The sequence below is a fragment of the Manis pentadactyla genome, chromosome 5 (genome assembly GCF_030020395.1).
Source record: "Manis pentadactyla isolate mManPen7 chromosome 5, mManPen7.hap1, whole genome shotgun sequence".
Taxonomy (NCBI): Eukaryota; Metazoa; Chordata; class Mammalia; order Pholidota; family Manidae; genus Manis; species Manis pentadactyla.
Window position 1 is genome coordinate 150,256,986 of NC_080023.1, and position 21,620 is coordinate 150,278,605.

Consider the following 21,620-nt stretch of genomic DNA (forward strand, 5'->3'; position numbering starts at 1 on the left):
TCTTTCTGGTGTTTGTGGGATTTCGGTTTGTACCAGGTTCTTCTGACGTTTCATATTTGTAAAAATAACTTGGTATACACAGTGCCCTCTAGTGCCCAGAAGCTCTACTCTCTGGAGCTGCTCAGCCCCTGAAGCGATGGCAGGGTTCGCAGTCAAGCAGTGCTGGTGCCTGCCAGGAGGAAGGAGCTCTTTCCTGCTTGCCAGCTGCAGTGCCAGCCTCCACTGCCAGGGCCAGTGGGCTCAGCACACAGGGAGGAGCCTCTATGCTATGCCTTTGTAGCTGCTGTAGGAAGGGCCACCCTCTGGCTGGCCTGGTACAATGGCTGGGGGCAGCAGGTTTGCAAACCAGTGCTGGCCAGGAGGAAGGAGCAGCAGGCAGCGTATCGTGGTAGGAGGCCTTCGAGCTGCATTACCAGTGAGCAGAGTGTGCCTGGACAATTCTGTCCACATGTCCTTTCTCCTGAGCAGCAAGCTCTGTGCAATCCTTGCCCTTTTAGCAGTCCGCTCACTGTTAGGAAGTCTCTCAGACTCCCTGACTTTCTTTAGTCGCAGAGTGGCCGGTTGTGGGTACCTGTTCTCCACAGGTGGCTGGAATCTCAGTCTCTCCAAGTATTCCGCCTGTCTTATCTTTCTCACCCACTAATCTCCAGAGCACCATGTAATGTAGGTTCATGCTCCCAGAGTATATCTCCAGGGCTGGGTGTTCAGTAGTCCTAGGCCTCCACCCACTCCCCACTCCATTTTCTTCCTCTGGCTAGAAAGCTGTGGTGGAGGAGGTGCTTCGGTCCTGCCATATCATGGCTTTGGTACATTACCCTTTTCCATAAGGTCTTCTCTTTTCCCCAGATGTAGGCAGTCTGTCACAGCCTTCTTTCCTGTTGCTCTTTCAGGATTAGTTGTATTTGCTATATTTTCATATTGTATGTGGTTTGGGAGGAGGTTTCTGTCTCACCTCTCATGCCACCATCTTTAAGCCAATCCAGAAATGTTTAACTTTTGAAAAATAAATCTTCAGGCCCAGATGGCTTCAGTGGCAAATCCCACCAAACATTAAAAGAAGGAAGCAACACCAATTCTATGCAATCTCTATTCCAAAAAATAGAAGAGGAGGGAACAATACAGAACAATTTCCCTCATAGATATAGAAACAAAAGTCCTCAACAGAGTAATAACAAATCAAATGCAGCAACATATAAAAAGAATAATACACCATGATCAAATGGGGTTTATCCCAAGAATGGCAGGTTGGTTCAATTAAAAATAATAATAAATCAATGTGAATCAACAGTCTAAAGAAAAACCCACAAGATCCTATCAATGATGCAGAAAATGCATTTGACAGAACCTAACACCCATTCATGAGATAAACTTAGCAAAGTAAGAATAGAAGTAATCTTCCTCTACCCAAAAAAAGGCATCGAAACAAATAAACAAAACCTAAAGTCTGAAAATTTTCCCCCTAAAATCATAAACAAGGCCAAGATGTCTCACAACTCTTCAACATAGTACCAGAAGTCCTATCCAGTGCAATAAAGCAAGAAAAAGAAATAAAAATCCCTATAGATTAGAAAGTAACAACTGAAACTGCCCTTATTCTTATAGAGGACATGATACCTGCCTAGAAAATCCCAAAGAATCTACCGAAAAACTCCTGGAACTAGTGACTTCAGCAATGGCACAGGATATAAGGTCAACACAGAAAAATCAACAGTGTTTCTACTTACTAGCAATGACTAATTGAAAAACAAACTTAAAAACATAATACCATTTACATTAATTCCCCAAAATAGGAAATAAGTAGGTACACATCTATTAAAACATGTTCAGGATCTGTATACTAAAAATTACAAAACACTGATGAGAGGAATAAAAGTGGACCTAAACAAATGCCAAGACATACATATTAATGTTTTGGATAACTCAACATTAGTAAAGCTGCCAATTCTAAAATGACCTATAGTTTTAACATAATTTCTAATCAAAATCACAGCAACTTTTTGGTAGCTATGGACAAGTTGACTGTAAAATTTATATGAAAGGCAAAGGAATTAGAATAAAACAATACTGAAAAGTAAACTTGGAAGGACTTTACTATTCAATTTTAAGACTTACTATAAATCTACATTAATCAAGACTATACAGCACTCAAGAAGGGATAGAATAACATATCAATAAAACAGGACAGAGAGTTCAGAAAATAATCACAAGTACAACTAATTGATTTGTGACAAAAATAAAAAAGCAATTCAATGGAGGACAGAATTCAATGGGGCTGGAACAACTGGACTTACACAGCAAAAAAAGAACCTTGACAAAAATCTCATCTTATGTAAAAATTAACTCAAAATGAATCACAGAAGTAAATATAAAATGTGAAACTAAAAATTTTAGAAGGAAGCATAGAAGAAAATCTTAGTGACCCAAGTTGAAGTGAAAAACACAGCGTGACCTAAGGAAGAAATTCATAAGTTGGACTTCATCAAAACTAAAAACCACGTCTATAGAAGACCCTGTTTGGGGGATAAAAAGACAAAACACAGACTGGGAGAAGTATTAGCAAAACAATTCTCTATTAAGCATAATTAACTCTAAACTCAACAAAGAATTTCATTAGAAAATGGGCAAAATACGTACAGAGATATTTCATTGAAGAATATATTCACATGGCGTATAAAGGGAATGAAAAAATGTTCACTGCCATTAGCCATCAAGGAAATAGAAACTGAAGTCATGATGAGACACTACTGCACACCTATCAGAACAACTAAAATTTAAAAATGGTGACAATGCCACAGCTACTGAGGATATAGAGGAACTGCATCTTTCACACAATGTTCGTGGTGGGAATGTAATATGTTACAGCCACCCAGGAAAAGAGTTTGGCAGTTTCTTTACAAACTAAACATTCACTTACCATAATCACCTAGCAATGGCACTTCTGGGCCAATTTATCCCAGAGAAATGGAAAACATGTCCATGCAAAAAAATATGTACATGAATGTTCCTCACAGTCTTTCTGTAATAGCTACAAACTTGAAACAACATAAATGTCCCTCAACTAGGAGATGGACAAACTGTGCTACACCCATAAAATAGACTACTACTGAGCTACAAAAAAAAGAACTACTGATACAGACAAACATGTAGATGGATCTGAGAAGCATTATGCTGAGTGCAAATGCCAATCTTAAATTATATACACTGTATAATTTCACTTATACACCATTCTTGAAGTGACTATAGTGATAGATTGCCAAAGTTTAAAGTTGGTAAGCAGATCTGATGTAAAGGGGTAGGCATGAAAAGGATTTTTAATTTGTGATGATCAAACAGTTCTATATCCTGACTGTGGCTGGGGTTATACAAATCTACACATCTGATAAAATTTCACAGTAATATACACCAAAAACATAAACACATATACACACAAATATAAAATGTGGCAAAAACCTAAATAATACTTGTTTGGGTTTTTTTTCCACAATGAACACCTACTATTTATTAAGCATGCACAACGTGCCAGGTCTAAGGCAAATGCTTCACAGATATATTTTTTTATTTTGGTATCATTAATATACAATCACATGAGCAACACTGTGCTTACTAGATTCTCTCCATTATCAAGTACCCACCACATACCCCATTACAGTCACTTCCAATCAGTGTAGTAAGATGCTATAGAGTCACTACTTGTCTTCTCTGTGCTATACTGCCTTCCCTGTGCACCCACCCCTACATTATGTGTGCTAATTATAATGTCCCTTGTTCCCCTTCTCCCTCCCTTCCTACCCACCCTCCCCAGTCCCTTTCCCTTTGGAGATTGTTAGTCCATTCTTGGGTTCTGTGAGTCTGCTGCTGTTTTGTTCCTTCAGTTTTTGCTTTGTTCTTATGCTCCACGGATGAGTGAAACCATTTGGTACTTGTCTTTCTCTGCCTGGCTTATTTCACTGAGCATAATACCCTCTAGCTCCACCCATGTTGTTGCAAATGGTAGGATTTGTTTTCTTCTTATGGCTGAATAATATTCCATTGTGTATATGTACCACATCTTTTTTATCCATTCATCTACTGTTGGACACCTAGGTTGCTTCCATTTCTTGGCTATTGTAAATAGTGCTGTGATAAACATAGGGGTGCATATGTCTTTTTGAAACTGGGATCCTGCATTCTTGGGGTAAATTCCTAGGAGTGGAACTCCTGGGTCAAATGGTATTTCTATTTTGAGTTTTTTGAGGAACCTCCATACTGCTTTCCACAATGGTTGAACTAGTTTACATTCCCACCAGCAGTGTAGGAGGGTTGCCCTTTCTCCACATGCTCACCAGCATTTGTTGTTCCTAGACTTTTCTATGTTGGCCATCCTAACTGGTGTGAGGTGATATCTCACTGTGGTTTTAATTTGCATTTCCCCGATAATTAGCGAGATGGAGCATCTTTTCATGTGCCTGTTGGCCATCTGAATTTCTTCCTTGGAGAAGTGTCTGTTCATATCCTCTGCCCATTTTTTAATAGGGTTATTTGCTTAATAATATCTGTTTTTTAGTGAACAGTATTATACCAATTCCAATTTCCTGCTTTTGAAAATGCACTATGATTATACAAGATGTTACCACTGGAGCACACTGTATGAAGTATAAACGGGAACTCTGTACTATTTTTGCAGCTAGCGAGTCTTAAATTATTTTTTAAAAAAAACCAAACTTCAAATATATAAACAGGTGAGCATAGTCCAGGAATTTTTTTAAACAAATAATGAAAAGGTACTAATATTATGAGCTATTATATAATTAACTTCACTAAAATTTTGTACAATGGTTCAGGAACAGATTAACAAACAAGAAAATCTGTATATGTAAGTATTAAATATATTATAAAGAAAGCATTTCAAATCAGGGGAAAATAAATGGATTATTTAATTATATCCAGTTGGTACATATTCCATATGGTTTAAAATGTAAGTATAAATACCAATAACATATTATAACATACATAAATAGAAATAAATTATTAAACAATTTGATAAATAACATTTGCAAGTACCTATTCTTGGGGTGCAGCAGCACTTTTTAAACACTGAATAACTTCAAATACATAAAATGTTTAAACTCCTGTATGCCAACAAAACATCATAAACAAAATTTAAATTAAAATAAGAAACTAGGAGATGGCCAACAGACACATGAAAAGATGCTCCACAACACTAATCATTAGGGAAATGCAAATTAAAACCACAATGAGATATCACCTCACACCAGTAAGGATGGCCAGCATCGAAAAGACTAAGAACAACAAATGCTGACGAGGATGTGGAGAAAGGGGAACCCTCCTATACTGCTTGTGGGAATGTAAACTAGTTCAACCATTGTGAAAAGCAGTATGGAGGTTCCTCAAAAAACTAAAAATAGAAATACCATTTGACCTGGGAATTCCACTCCTTGGAATTTACCCAAAGAATACAAGTTCTCAGATTCAAAAAGACATATGCAGCCCTGTTTATCACAGCACTTTTTACAATAGCCAAGGTATGGAAGCAACCTAAGTGTCCAACAGTAGATGAATGGATAAAGAATGTGGTACATACACACAATGGAATACTATTCAGCCATAAGAAAGAAACAAATCCTACCATTTGCAACAACATGGATGGAGCTGGAGGATATCATGGCTCAGTGAAATAAGCCAGGCGGAGAAAGAAAAGTACCAAATGATTTCCCTCATTTGTGGAGTATAACAACAAAGCAAAACTGAAGAAACAAAACAGCAGCAGACTCACAGACTCCAAGAAGGGACTAGCAGTTACCAAAGGGGAGGAGTGGGGGGGTCAGGTGGGGAGGGAGGGGAAGGGGATTGAGGGGTATTATGTTTAGTACACATGGTGTGAGGAGTCACAGGGAAGACAGTGAAGCAAAGAGAAGGCAAACAGTCAATCTGTGGCATCTTACTACACTGATGGACAGTGACTGCACTGGGGTATGGGTGGGGACTTGATAATACAGGTAAATGTAGTAACCACATTGCTTTTTCATGTGAAACCTTCATAAGAGTGTATATCAATAATACCTTAATAAAAGAAAAAGAAACTAGGAAAAACATTTGTAAAACGTTATGGGCAAAGGGTTAAATAACCTTATTTTTAAAAGTGTTTACAAATCGTAAGTACAAACATGGAAGGTGGACAAAAGGCATGAACAGACAATTCACAGAAAGTGAAACAATGATAAATGAAGAAAATTCACCCCTACTAATGTAAATTGGTGCAACCACTATGGAAAGCAGTATGGTGGTTCCACAAGATACTAAAAGTAGAAATACCATTCAATGCAGTAATTCCACTTCTAGGTATTTACCCAAAGAAAACAAAATCCCTGATTTGAAAAGATATAAGCACCCCTGTGTTTATCACCACACACTATTTGCAGTAGCCAAGATATGGAAGCAACCTAAGTGTCCATTAATATGTGAATGGCTAAAGAAGATATGGTACATATACACAATGGAATATTATTCAGCCATAAGAAGAAAACAAATCCTGCCATTTGCAACATAGATGGATCTAGAGAGTTTTACGTTCAGTGAAATAAGCCAGGCGGAAAAAGACAAATACCATATGATCTCACTTATATATGGAATATAAAAACAAAGCAAAACAGAAGGAACAAAACAGCAGTAGACTCATAGACACTGAGAAGTGACTAGTGGTTACCAAGGCAGAGGGGTTGGGACAGGTGGAGTTGGGAGGGGGATAAAGGGGCACAATAATTCACAATCACAATATAAGTTGGTCATGGGGACAGTAGTACAGCATGAAGGACATAGTCAATGATTCTGTAACATTTTTCTATGTTGACAGTAACTGTACTAAAGGGGATGAGGATTTAATAATATGGGTAACTGCTGAACCACTGTGTTGTACATCTGAAACATATAGGATTGTACATCAATGATACTTTAATAAAAAAATTCATCCCTCCTAATAATCACGATAAAGCAAATTAAAGCAACTAGGTACTTTTTTCACCTCTCAACTCAAATTGGCACATATTAATAAAAGTGGTAAGATTTAAATGTTCAGAAGCTATGGGGAAATGACCTCAAGGTATACTGCTATATAATTTAAATCTCTGTGAAGTATATCTACTCTACTTATTTGGTACTTAGTCTATAAATGCTATGTACCATTCACTAATTTTTCTTTTTACAGTAAGTACAAACACGTAAGACCAGAAACCTCAAGGCAGGAATTTTCTTACTTTATTGTTTTCCCAACATTAAAATAAAACCTACACATGACAGGGATCCAATATTGCTAATGAAATATTATAAAGTTACTGAAAATTATAAAAACCTTTGAATCACTTATATAAGAGAAGAGTGAAAAAAAGTAAACCTCTGTTATAGACGGAATGTTTGTTCCCTCCTCCTCTCCCCCAGATTACTATGCTAAAGCTCTAATCTACACTATATTTGGAGATGGGGCTTTTGGAAGGTAATTAAAGTTAGATTAGATCATGGAGGTAAAGCCCTCATGATAGGATTAGTGGCTTTATGAGATGAAGAAAGATTTCCCTCCTTTCTCCTACCCCATCCCAACCAACCATGCATCAAGAAAAGGCCCCATGAGGACACAAGGAGAAGTCAGCTGTCTGCAATCCAAGGAAAAACTTCTCACCAGACACCAACCTTTCTGAAACCTTGATCTTGAACTTCCATCTCCAGAACTGTGAGAAATTAAGTTTCAGTTGTTGAAGCCACCCGGTCTACAGTATTTTGTTTAGGCAGCCTGAGTGGACTAAGACAATCACTATCCTGTAATTCCCTATCCACAAAACACTGCCATCTTGATTTGTGCATTATGTACAGCATCTGGTTCATTCCCATCTCAAGCTGCCAACCACAGTTCCCAAGTATCATGCCCAGGGTCTCAGTGTTGTGCAGAAAACATCCATCCTTTGTCAGTTTTCAGCACAGTAGCCCAAGCTCCCTCTAGACAGATGGCTTCAGTGACAAGAGGACACACTTCTCCCTCCTCTAAAGGGCTTCTAGTCTGTTTCTGTTTCTAGAACTAGAAAAACAGATTCTCTCATCATTTCAAGGGCTAATAATCTCTGTGTCCTTGGTCCCAACTAAGATCTTTCCTCTCAAACTATGTTTTTCCTTCTGGTACCTTATCTTTCCCTCTCCAGCCCTCATTTCCTTCTATTTGCAAACAGGCACAGATGTTCCAAACAGATTTTTAAAAATATAAAATAATCTTCCCATTTAACCCTACCACCTCCTCTTTCTTTCCTCATATCACCCATTTGTGTAAGATGTACTTTGCTTTTATTTCCTCACTTTCCCCCTCTCCTTAATGGCCTCATTATGTTCTTAATGCCTTCACACTCAAATCTATAAATAACCTCCTAATCAAATCCAATGTTTTCCCCATAGTTTTCATTTTCAACTTGGATTTGTTCTGTGATAGCTACCTCCTTTCTCAAAAGTTTCTGTTTCCTGGTTCTCTTTGACACAATGAGTACTCAATTTTAGCTACAATAGCTTTTCTTCCTCTACCTTTCACAGATCAATATTTATTGGACTCCTATTACAGGACAGTCATTGCATTAAAAGTTAGGGATTTGAAGAAGAAAAAGACAAAGTTCTTGGCCTTAGGTTCATTTTCCAGTTCAGTCATTTGCCAAATTTTCACTGAAAAGCCAGGTGCTGGGTTTTGAAAGCAAATTAAAGCCTGTCATCAGTGAGTTCACAGCTCACAGACAAACTTCTTTTTTGTGTCCCCAACTTACACTATATACTACTTGAGAGTAAAATCCAAGTCTTCTAATTTCCTGAATCCCAAAAAGTGTTTTACCCTCAGCAAGTGTCCAATACTTGTGAAGAAAAAAGGACTAACACTGCTTGGTTTAGAAACAGTGTATTTTTCATCATACATGAGACACTGAGAAAGGAATTATTTCCTAAGAAAGGCAACACAGTGGAATGAAAAAAAAAGTATCGAATGCAGAGTTTCACAAACTTGTATTTGAATCTTAGCTCTGTCAGTACTATAGCTTGATGTTTAACTTTTGAGTTTTCATCTCCTCGTCTTTAAAACAGCTCTCCCACCAATATCAGAAGATTGCTAGGAGTGCTATAAAATAATGTCAAATACATGTAAATATATCCACATGTAATAATATAAAACCTCTATCACAAAGTCCAGTACACTGCAGGCAATATCCAAGTAACCCCCTTGATGTGTTCCTTATTTTTCTTTATACTCACTAATCCTTTCCTACGGCCAAAATGACTATTTGTATTCAAATAATATACTTTGCCTTGATTTTCATGGCTCAGAACAAGCCCTCACCTTAACGTACATGTTCAAGATGAGGAACTCAAATTCCACGTAATTCAGTATCAGAGAACCCAAATTCTTAAGACTTTACACCCAAATGTTTTCCCTAAGCCAAATGTTTTCCCTAAGGAGTATTCTACATGTTCCTTGATTATTGAAATTTCTACCTGTATTAAAGAAGAATATGCATGAACATATAGCAGGGGCTAAATAAAGCTGGAAAGATAAGAACAAAAGAACAAAGAGGGCTAATGCTATAGTCAACTGTTAACCCTCATAAAAAGAAAAAAAGAGAGAAAGCGAGAGAGGGAGAGAAGGAGAGAGAGAGACAGCATCAGAGGGGATATTTTATGAAAATAGTAAACACACTGACTACAGAAACCCAGAGCTGCTGATATGAAAGTAAGTACTCCAGGGGGAAGCCCTTTGCATTCTTCAAAGTGTAAGAGCCAACTCTTACACACTCTGCCCGGTGACAAGTCCTGCCTACATACTCAGGGTTTTTGTTCAGTTTTTCTAATTTTTCATCCTTAAAAATGAAAAAACAGACAAGGGTCACATAAGTTAGAATGGCCACTATTCAAAAGATGAGAAATAATAACTGTTGGTGAGGATGTGGAGAAATGGGAACCCTCCTACACTGTTGGTGGGAATGTCAATTCGTGTAGCCATTGTGGAAAGCAGTATGGAGGTTCCTCAAAAAAACAAAAAATAGAAATACCATTCATCCCAGTAATTCCACTTCCAGGATTTACCCAGAGAAATTCCTGATCTGAAAAGATATATGCACCCCTATGATATCACCATATTATTTGCAATAGCCAAGATATAGAGGCAACCTAAGTGTCCGTGAATAGATGAATGGATAAAGATGTGGTACTTACACGCAATGGAATATTATTCAGCCATAGAAAGAAAAGAAATCCTGACATTTGCAACAACATGGAAGGATCTATAGAGTATTATTATATTCAGTGAAATAAGCCAGGTGGAGGAAGACAAATACCATATGATTTCACTTATATGTGGAATCTAAAAACAAAGCAAAACAAAATGAACAAAACAGCAGTAGACTCACTGACAGACACTGAGAAGTGACTGGTGGTTACCATGGGGGAGGGTCTGGGGTGCGTGCGTAAGGAGGGTAAGAGGGTTAAAGGGGCATAAAAATTCTCAACCATAATACAAGTTGGTCAGGGAGATAATAATACAGTCAATGATTCTGTAACATCTTCCTGTGTTGACAGATAGTAACTGCACTAGTGGGGGTGAGGATTTAATAATATGAGTAACTGTTGAAGTACTGTGTTGTATATTTGAAACCAACATAAGATTGTATATCAAAGATACTTCAATAAAGAAATAAATTAAAATAAAGAACAGGCAAGGATCATCAGACCAAGATAAACAATGAATATCTCGCAGAAGAAGGAACCAAAGGCAAAGAAAACAAGAGAGAATAGATAAGAACATTACACAAACAATCCAGGAAGCCCAATTTCAGAAAGTTTCTGACAGAAAAAGCAAGGAAATGGAGGGGAGGGCATTGTCTAAGAAAATAACATAAGACAATTCATTAAATATGAAAAAGATTCATTAAATATGAATCTTCAGATTAAGGGGGCCATCAAGTATACCACTACGGAATTATAAAATATATGGGATATATAACAGAGAAGCTTCCAAAAAAGGGAGAAAATTAATTTCCTACTGGAAACAAAAATGAAACAATTTCTAATTCCCACAAATTAGAACAATGAATGCCAACAGCACTGACTTCAAAGTTCTGAGGGAAAATAATCTGCAATAGAATTCTATACCCAACCTAACCACCACTCAAACATGAGGAAAGGACACCAGAATCCAAGTTTATTTACCATGTACACTTTCTCTCAAGGAGTTACATGAAACAAACTCCAACAAAATTTTTAAAAAGAATTCTTTTTAAATTAAAAAAAAGGGAAGACTGAAATCTAAGATCAGTGGAGTAGATCCAACTCAAAAATGCAGCAAGGAAAATCTCAAGAATACAGTTGTGCAGATGGCCTAAAACAGTTAGTACGAATTGGAACAGGATCTTGACAGACTAATGTGTATGATTAAGAGCTTGGGAAAAAGTGAGACAATAATAAAAACAGACAGACAAGAAAAACAGAAAATGAAGAACTTCAGGAGAAAAAATGGTCTAAATATGAAATAAAGATATGACTGGAAGCAACTGATAGTTTTAAAACAAGAATTAACTTTTTCTTCACTTTCTCCTTTGAACAGCCCAGGGTCCGTGACATTGAACCTACAAGGAAAGAAATATTAACCCAAAAAACAATGCCTGGCCTGACGATGAACAATATTTACTTAGCTATAATAATGAAAATACTACTTACTGGCTACTCAGTTTTAGAGATAACCTATGAACTATGAAAGGCTTGGCTGTGTAGAACACAGAACAAATATGTGGAGGTTAAAACTTTGACAAGTTGAACTGAAAACTGTACCTGACAGCAAGGTAGAGGTGCCAATATCTTCCCACAAAGTGGGTCAAGAAATACACCTAACAATTAACACACAAAAAAATAAAAGTTCAAGAGTGCTTCTGAGAGAAGTTGAACTATTGCACTATTGCCCCCAAGAGGATGTTAAGTCCTAACCCTTAGTATATGTGAATATGATCTTATTTGGAAACAGGGTTTTTGCAAATAACTAAGTTAAGATGAGGTAGGTCATTAGGGTGGGCCCTAACCTAGTATGACTGGTAACATAAAAAAGGGGAAATTTGGACACAGAGACAGACATAAAGGGAAGGCAGAGCCGTTCAGATGATGTGAAGACACAGGGAGAATGCCACCTACAGAGCAAGGAATGCCTGAGGCTATTAAGGGCTAGAAGAGGAGCAAGGCACAAAACCCCTCCCCCCAACACCCTCAGAAGGAAGCAAGCCTGCCAACACCTTGATTATGGACTTCTAGCCTTCAGAACTGTGAGGCAATAAATTTCTGTTGTTGAAACCACTCAGTTCATGGTAATTTGTTATAGCAGCCCCAGGAGACTAATAGAGGACAGAAAAACAAAAAATAATGGGGGTGGAGTGTGAGAAAAATCCTCATCATTCATATTGGAGAAGCAGAAAATTGCGGTAAATTAATTTTTGGGGTAAATTGATTTTTTTTAAAAGATAAAAGAAAGAAAGACATGTAAATACGTAATCTAGAATTATGAAGATCATCAAAAAACAGCCTCAAAAACAACTAACGACTGTCTCAGCAGAGCGGAATGGGAGTTGGAGAACATGTTTACTTCAGGCTCCCTTGCAGTACTTTCTTTATAACCTTGTATGTTCACATTACAGTAAGAATTAGAAATGTTTAACCAAGTTACAGAACATACCTAGTAATCTCACCTTTGAAAAAGACATATGACAACCCAATTTTTTAAATGGGCAAAGAGCCTGAATAGACATTTCTCCAAAGAAAATATACGAATGGCCAATGAGCACATGAAAAGATCTCAACATCACTAATCATTAGAGAAATGCAAATCAAAACCACAACAAGATACCATTTTACACACATTAGGGTGCCTATTATTAAAACAAAGAAACAAACAAAAAACAGAAAGCAAAGCTGGTGAGGATACAGAAAAAAAAAGAACCCTTGTGCACTGCTGTTGGGAATATAAAACCGTGCAGCCACTGTGGAAAACAGGATGGCGGTTCCTCAAAATATTGAACATAAAATTACCATCTGATCCAGCACTCCACTTCTAAGTATATATCCCAAAGAACTGAAAGCAGAGACTTGAACAGATATTTGTTTATCAATATTCATAACAGCAGCATTATTCACAACAGCCAAAAGTGGAGACAACTCAAATATCCATTGAAGAATGAATAGGAAAATAAAATGTGGTATATACATACAACAGAATATTATTCAACCTAAAAGGAAGTAAATTCTGATATATGCTATAACATGGATGAACCCTGAGACACTATGCTAACTGAAATAAGCCAGACACCAGACACAAAAGGATACTGTATGATCCGACTTACATGAGGTACCTTACAGCAGTCAAATCCAAAGACAGAAAGTAGAATGGTGGTTGTCTGTGGGGAGGGGAGAATGGGGGCTTTGTGTGTAAGGAGTTAAGAGTTTCAGTTGGGGAAAGATGAAAAAATTCTGGAGATGGATGGTGGTACTGGCTGCACAACAATGTAAATAAACAATGCCAATGAATCACACACTTAAAAATGGTAAAAACTGTAAATTTTATATAATGTATATTTTACAAGAAAGAAAGAAAAAAACATATGTACATGAGTACATTAACATATAAAACCTTTCCAGCACTGCAGAGGCTCTTTCATAGATCCGTCTGGTCACAACTTCCCACCTTCTGCTAGAGGAGCCACTAGCTTACCTTCTCGTAACTGAACTACATCTGCTGTTTTTTGTGTCTGGCTTCTTTCACTCAACCTTCTTTCTATCTGTGAGATTCATCCACACTGTTGTGTGCGTTTGGTAGTTTGTTCCTTTCTATTGCTGAGTAGAATTCCATTGTATGAATGTATCACAATTTATCTGTTTGCCTGTTTTGGATATTTGATTATTTCCATTTTTTGACTATTATGAAGAAAGCTACACACATGGTGTGGGGGATCACAGGGAGAACAGTGTAACACAGAGAAGGCACAGAGTGGACCTGTGGCATCTTGCTGCACTGATGGACAGTGACTGCATTGGGGTATGGGTGGGGACTTGATAATATGGGTAAATGTAGTAACCACATTGTTTTTCATGTGAAACCTTCATAAGAGTGTATATCAATAATACCTTAACAAAAATTAGCATTATTTTTTATAAAAAGAAGCTACAGTGAATGCTTATATGCACATCTTTTATAAACATGTTTTCATTTCTCAAGGGTAAATACCTAGGAGTGGAATTCCTGGGTCATTGAGTATATATGTACGTTTAGCTTTGTAGAAAATACCCAACAGTTTTCCAAAGCTGTAGTAGTGGTTTACACTCCCAGTAAAAACTTGGAGCAATGGAAGGCTGAATAATAAAAACCTGCTTTTCCTTTAAATACAAGTTACTTAGTGCTATATATAAATATAAGACAAGTATTGCATTCTTTGACTCTCTAGTGCATCAGCTTTTCACCAAGGATCACTTGTGCTCTGATTACAAAAATTTCAATTCAACAAGGGCAGAATGACAGGACATAGACTTTGGGGTTTTTTTTGTAAAGCTCTTTAGGTGATTCTGAGTCATGATGACCAGGTTGAAAGCCATCATTTTAAATGATGATAATTATAATGTTTTTAATCACAAAAAAAGTTTAAGAAATCATAAAAAAAAGTTTTAATCACAAGAATTACTCTTACAGTTTAGAAATAAAATGGAGTGGAAGAGAACCTGATTTTAGCTTTATTTTGTGAGGTCACTAACTTGGGTAACAAAGCCTCCTCACAGCTCTGGTTTTATTTCTCTTACCTTAATTATCTGAACTGCATCATACATCACCATTCATTGGAATTCCATAAATACCTTTTTTTTAGTTGTGCCACCTGTAATCACCAAAGGAAAAAAAACTTAAGAAAGATAAAAACAGTTCTATTTAAACCCATAGATTGTTCCTGGGGAGAGGAATATACTCTAACAAGATGTTTGACAGAGCAGTGTTGAACTAGGAGCCATAGGACAAAGAACCATCCTAAATATTAAACAGTCAGTTGAGATCACTGAAGAGCATGTGAGAACTGAATTCAGTGGGAAATTAGGTCTTTCTTTCCAGTGGAGGCAGAGAGGAACATTCCTCCCTTATCCCAAAACTTGGACTACTCCACTGCACAACTGTTTACCCCCTAGGGGACATTTGGCAATGCCTAAAGATAATTCTGATTGTCTTATAAATCACAGGACAGTCCTCCCATTACAAAGAATTATCCCCAAATGCCAAGGTTAAAAATTCCTGTACTGGTCAAAGACCCAAGTTCAGGTCTAAGCCCTGTAACTCATTAGCTAAGTGACCCAGGCCAAATCTATTAACCTCTTTCGGCATCAGTTTCTTCTCTTAGAAAAACAGTAGAGTCTGAGTTAAATATTCTCTCCCATTCTAATTCTTAAGGTACTAAAATAATCAAATTTATACTGAAATAACAGCTGTATTTAAGTATATGTGTTTTACCTCATTTAACCTCAGAATAGCCCTATAAATCAGATGCTATCGTTAATCTCACTATTCAGGTAAATAAGCTGATACAGAGACTTGCCTAGGGTCAGAAAGTGGTAAACAACAGTTAGGATCTGAACCCAGCCAATCTGATTCTGGAGCCCTTGTTCTTGTCATTATCTTCCTCACCCCTTTGGACCTTTGGACAGATGATTGAGTTAACCACATCCCTCAATTCATAGACCACTAAACACCAATTGAGGGTGTAGGTCAGAAACAGGGAAGAGACAACATTTTTCAGCTATAGATTGACCAAGATGAATAAAACAAGGTTTGAAGCTATTCAGGATCTAATGTCACAGGTTGCTCACTGACACTGTGAAAGACAACCCCTTTCGACACAAAGAGCACTCTTCAATCTATTGCTCTTCTGGAAATCTCTTTAAGAAAATAATTCTAAAAACAGTAAAGAACTTCATACATAAGACAGTCATTACTCTATTTTTATTAATATGGAAAATTTAGAAACAGGAATTCTAGGGAATTTTGGGAATGGATACATAAACTAAGCAAGCACTTGATAGAATGTTACATATCCATTTTGAAAGTTAATGAACATGACAAAATAACCCACTTATGTTAAAGAGAAAAGGCAGGATACAGAATTTAATGTCATGGCAGACACAAAGATAAATGTTCATATCCTCCTTCAAGAAAGGACTTGCTGCCCACCTGCAAGGTGTGTGGTTAGCTGAGAGCTTCCTGCTGTGAACTCCTTTAAAATCCATGTCAGCTTTCAAGCAGAGAGCACTCTTTCCTTGGGACTGCTCCCAGTCAATGACTGGACAATGTGGTGGTCCAAGGGCCTGGCATGCCTGCCCAGTGAGGTTCTCCTCTATTGGGCAATCTGGCCTGCCAGAGACTTTGTCAGGTGTGCACTGCAATCTGATATGGCTTCCCAGACCAAAACTTCCTTCTTCACAGGCATTACTCCAACAATAAATCCTTTACCCTCCTACTCCATCTCAGTTGGCTTCCTGGAAACCCAACTGCCACATATATTTAGTGTACTTACACTGAAGAAACAAAAGCCACTGGGGGGGACAGACAGCTCCCAATAAATAAACCAAAATGTTAACAATGGTGGGACCTCTGTGCTTCCAAGCATTCCTTAACTATCATCTATTATTTGTAAATAATAAAAAGAAATCAAAGGAGGAGAAAATGGAACTCTTCTACACTGTTGGTGGGAATGTAAATTGGTGCAGCCATTGTGGAAAGAAATATGGAGGCTCCTCAAACAACTAAAAATAGAAATACCATTTGACTCAGGAATTCCACTGCTAGGAATTTACCCAAAGAAAACAAGACCCGTGATTTGAAAAGACAGATGCACCCCAATGTTTATCGTTGCACTATTTACAAGAGCCAAGATATGGAAGCAACCTAAGTGTCCAACAAAGGATAAAGAGGATGTAATACACATACACAATGAAATATTACTCAGCCATAAAAAGAAAAGAAATCCTGCTATTTGGAACAACATGGATGGATCCTGAGACTATCATGCTCAGTGAAATAAGTCGGGTGGAGAAAGACAAATACCAAATAATTTCACTCATTTGCGGAGCATAAAAACAAAGCAAAACAGAAGGAACAATATAGCAGTAGACTCACAGACACCAAAACGGGACTAGTGGTTACCAAAGGAGAGGAGTTGGGGAGAGTAGGGGAGAGGGAGGAGATTAGGGGGCACAATAATTTGCAATCACAATATAGGTAGGTCATGGGTATGTTAGTACAGCATGGAGAATACAATTAATGACTCCATAATATTAAGATGTGCACTGCAATGGAGGGGGTGAGGACTTGATAATACGGGTGAACGCTGAATCACTGTTGTGTATTTGAAACCATCATAAGATTGCATATCAACGATACTTGAATTTTTTTAAAAATTAAAGGAAGACTTTGTTAAATTTTACCCCTTAAGAAATATTCTAATGCCAGGATAAATTATTATTTTGTACACAATGTGCTCAAATTCCCCAAGGGGTAAATTATAGCCAAACAGACGGAATTCTTCAAATAATGCACATGCCCATGCACTAAGGAACTAAAAGATTAGAATTTCATAAGCTCAGCTTCCTCATTTGTTTAGTTAAAAGATGTACTAGTTTAGGATTCAAGATGGTGGCATGAGAGGTGAGATGGAGAACTCCTCCCAAAACCACAAATAGTACGAAAATATAGTTAATTAATACAACTAACCCTAAAACAGCAACAAGGAAGAAGACTGAACCAGACTGCATACAGACCTCAGGAACAGAGCAGACCTCACGAAACAGAGTAACATATGAAAGCCTTAATCCGCCAGGACCCAAGCCCTTCCCCCACCCCAGCTCACCGGCGGGAGGAAGAGAAACAGAGAGGGGAGGGGGTGGAAGCCTGGGACTGCTGAACACCTAGCCCTGGAGATCTGAATTGCGAGCAGAAATGTACACTGTGTGGTGCTCTGGAGGTTGGGGAGTTGGAACAGGCAGACTGCTTGAGATTGAGATTCCAGCCATAGGTCGAGGACAGGATCCACACACGGCCACTCTGTGACAGAGGAAAGACAGGCGGTCTGCGAGGATTCCTACCAGCGAGAGGGCTGCTGAAGGGGCGGGGTTTGAACGGAGCTTGCTGCGCAGGAGAAGGGAGAGCTGGACAAGGCTGTTTGAGCGTGCTCTGCACAGAAGGTTGGGAACTTGGAGGAGCTTTAGGCGCTCCTTTCACCTGGCTGGCTGCTCAGCTCCGAGGCCCCCCACTGAGACACGCAGCCTGCTGCGCCTGCCTCCTAGCCTGCCCACACCTGTTCGAAATCCGTCAGTGACTGCGCTGGCGTCAGGCCAACATGAGGGATGCCCCCGCCTACAACAGCTAGAGACGCAAAGCACAGAGGCATACACCTGTGTGCTTGGCACACTGGCTCTGACACTGAAGACAGGCACCACAGACGGGAATCAGGAGACAGATCTTTCCTCCCAACAGGCACCAGTGCCGCTCCCCTACAACCCCCAACCTCATTCTAGGGGCTGAGCAGCTCCAGAGACTGAAGCTTCTGGAACTAGGGGGGAACAACACAGAAATATGAAATGTCAAAAGAACCTGATTCAGACCAAAATCTCACATACCCCAGAAAAAGGGCCAAATGAAACTGAACTCACCAGTCTTCCTGAGAGTTCAAAATAAAAATCATATACATGCTTATACAGGTACAGAAAAATATTCAAGAAATCAAGAACAAATTTAAGTCAGAGACTCAATCATAAAGAAATTCCATATCTGAAATGAAACATACAATGGAGGATTTAAAAGCAGATTAGATGTAGTAGAAGAGATAGTAAATGGAACAGAAACTAAAGAGGCACACAGAGAAAAAAGAATCTCTAAGAGTGAAAGAATATTGAGAGAACGGTGTGACCAATCCAAACAGAACAATATTCGCCTTATAAGCATACCAGCAGAAGAAGAAAGAGAGAAAGGGATAGAAAGTGTCTTTGAGGAGGTAACTGCTGAAAACTTCCCCAATCTGGGGAAGGAGATAGTCTCGCAAGCCATGGAGGTGCACAGATCTCCCAACACAAGAGACCCAAGGAAGACAACATCAAGACATATAATAATTAAAATGGCAAAGATCAAGGATAAAGACAGACTTTTAAAAGCAGCCAGAGAGAGATAAAAGATCACATACAAAGGAAAACCCATTAGGCTATCATCAGACTTCTCAACGAAACCTTACAGGCCAGAAGGGAGTGTCATGATATATTTAATGCAATCAAGCAGAAGGGCCTTGAACCAAGAATACTCTAATCGGTTAGGTTATCATTTAATTTGAAGGCGGGATTAAACAATTTTCAGATGAGCAAAAGCTGAGGGCATGTACCTCCCACAAACCACTTCTACAGTGCATTTTGGAGGGACTCTATAGATGAAAGTATTCCTAAGGCCAAATAGATGTCACCCAAGGGATAGACAAAGAGAACAGAATATGATTCATAATATACAAAGAAAGGAGGAGGAAGACAAAGGAGGAAAAAAGAAAAAGAACCTTTAGGTTGTGTTTATAAAAGCATACAAAGTGAGTTAAATTAGACTGTTAGATAGTAAGGGAATTACCCTTGAACTTTGGTAACCACGGATCTAAAGCCTGTAATGGCAGTAAGTACATACCTATTGATAATCACCCTAAATGTAAATGGACTGAACGCACCAATAAAAAGACAGAGTCACTGAATGGACGAAAAAAAAAAAGACCCATCTATATGCTGCCTAAAAGAGACTCGCTTCAAACCCAAAGACATACACAGGCTGAAAGTAAAGGGATGGAAAAAAGATATTTCATGCAACTGATAGGGAGAAAAAAGCATGAGTTGCAGTACTTGTATCAGACAAAATAGACTTCAAAACAAAGAAAGCAACAAGAGACAAAGAAGGACATTACATAATGATAAAAGGGTCAGTACAACAAGAGAATATAACTATTATAAATATCTATGCACCCAACACAGGAGTACCTACATATGTGAAACAAATACAAATAGAATTAAAGGGGGAAATAGAATGCAATGCATTCATTTTAGGAAACTTCAACAGACCACTCACTCCAAAGGACAGTTAAACCAGACAGAAAACACATAAAGAGACAGAGGCACTGAACAACATATTAGAACAGATGGACCTAATGGACATTTACAGAACACTCCATCCAAAAGCAACAAGATACACACTCTTCTCAAGTGCACATGGAACATTTTCCAGAATAGATCATATACTAGGCCACAAAAAGAACCTCAGTAAATTCAAAAAGTTTGAAATTGTACCAACCAGCTTCTCGGATCACAAAAGTATGAAACTAGAAATAAATTACACAAAGAAGATGAAAAAGCCCACAAACACATGGAGGCTTAAAAACATGCTCCTAAATAATCAATGGATCAATGACCAAATAAAAACAGAGATGAAACAATATACGGAGACAAATGAAAACACTAATTCAACACCACAAAAATCTGTGGGATGCAGCGAAGGCAGTGCTAAGAGGGAAATGTATTGCAATACAGGCCTACCTCAGGAAAGAACAATCCCAAATGAACAGTCTAAACTCATAATTAATGAAACTAGAAAAGAAAGAACAAGTGAGGCTCAAAGTCAGTAGAAGGAGGGACATAATAAAGATTAAAGCAGAAATAAATAAAATTGAGAAGAATAAAACAATAGAAAGAATTGATAAAAGCAGGAGCTGGTTCTTTGAGAAAATAAAATAGATAAACCCATAGCCAGACTTATGAAGAAAAAAAAGAGAGTCTACACATAAACAGAATCAGAGATGAGAAAGGAAAAATCACTACAGACACCACAGAAATACAAAGAATTATGACAGAACACCATGAAAAACTGTATGGTAACACACTGGATAATGCAGAAGACATGGACAACATTCTAGAAAAATACAACCCTTGAAGGCTGACCTAGGAAGAAACAGAAAATCTGAACAGACCAATTACCAGCAAAGAAATTGAACTGGTAATCAAAAAACTACCTAAGAACAAAACTCCTGGCCCAGATGTTTTCACTGCTGAATTTTATCAAACATTTAGTGAAGACCGAATACCCATCCTCCTTAAAGTTTTCCAAAAAGCAGAAGAGGAGGTAATACTCCCAAACTCATTTTACGAGGCCAACATCACTCTAATACCAAAACCAGGCAAAGACACCACAAAAAAAGAAAATTACAGACCAATATTCCTGATGAACATAGCTGCAAAAATACTCAACAAAATATTAGCAAACCAAATTCAAAAATATATCAAAAAGATCAACCATCATGATCAAGTGGGATTCATCCCAGGGATGCAAGGATGGTACAACGTTCGAAAATCCATCAACATCATCCACCACATCAACAAAAATAAGGAAAAAAAAACACACGATTATCTCCATAGATGCTGAAAAAGCATTCGACAAAATTCAACATTCATGATAAAAACACTCAACAAAATGGGTAGAGAGGGCAAGCACCTCAACATAATAAAGGCCATATATGACAAACCCACAGCTAACATTA

General features: G+C 38.0%; 1 protein-coding gene across 7 annotated transcripts in view; it reads right to left on the reverse strand.

The window, feature by feature from the left end:
* Window positions 1-21,620, reverse strand: part of PTPRA (protein tyrosine phosphatase receptor type A) — a 237,877-nt gene that overhangs the window by 146,179 nt on the left and 70,078 nt on the right. For 4 of the 7 annotated variants that reach the window (XM_036924667.2, XM_036924665.2, XM_036924664.2 and 1 more), the window contains exon 2: window positions 14,833-14,906. The exons of the other annotated variants lie outside the window; for them this stretch is intronic. In XM_036924667.2, coding sequence (XP_036780562.1) covers window positions 14,833-14,865 — 33 coding nt within the window. In that variant the 5' untranslated portion in view covers window positions 14,866-14,906. The remainder of the gene's footprint in view (window positions 1-14,832; window positions 14,907-21,620) is intronic. 7 annotated transcript variants of the gene reach the window in all.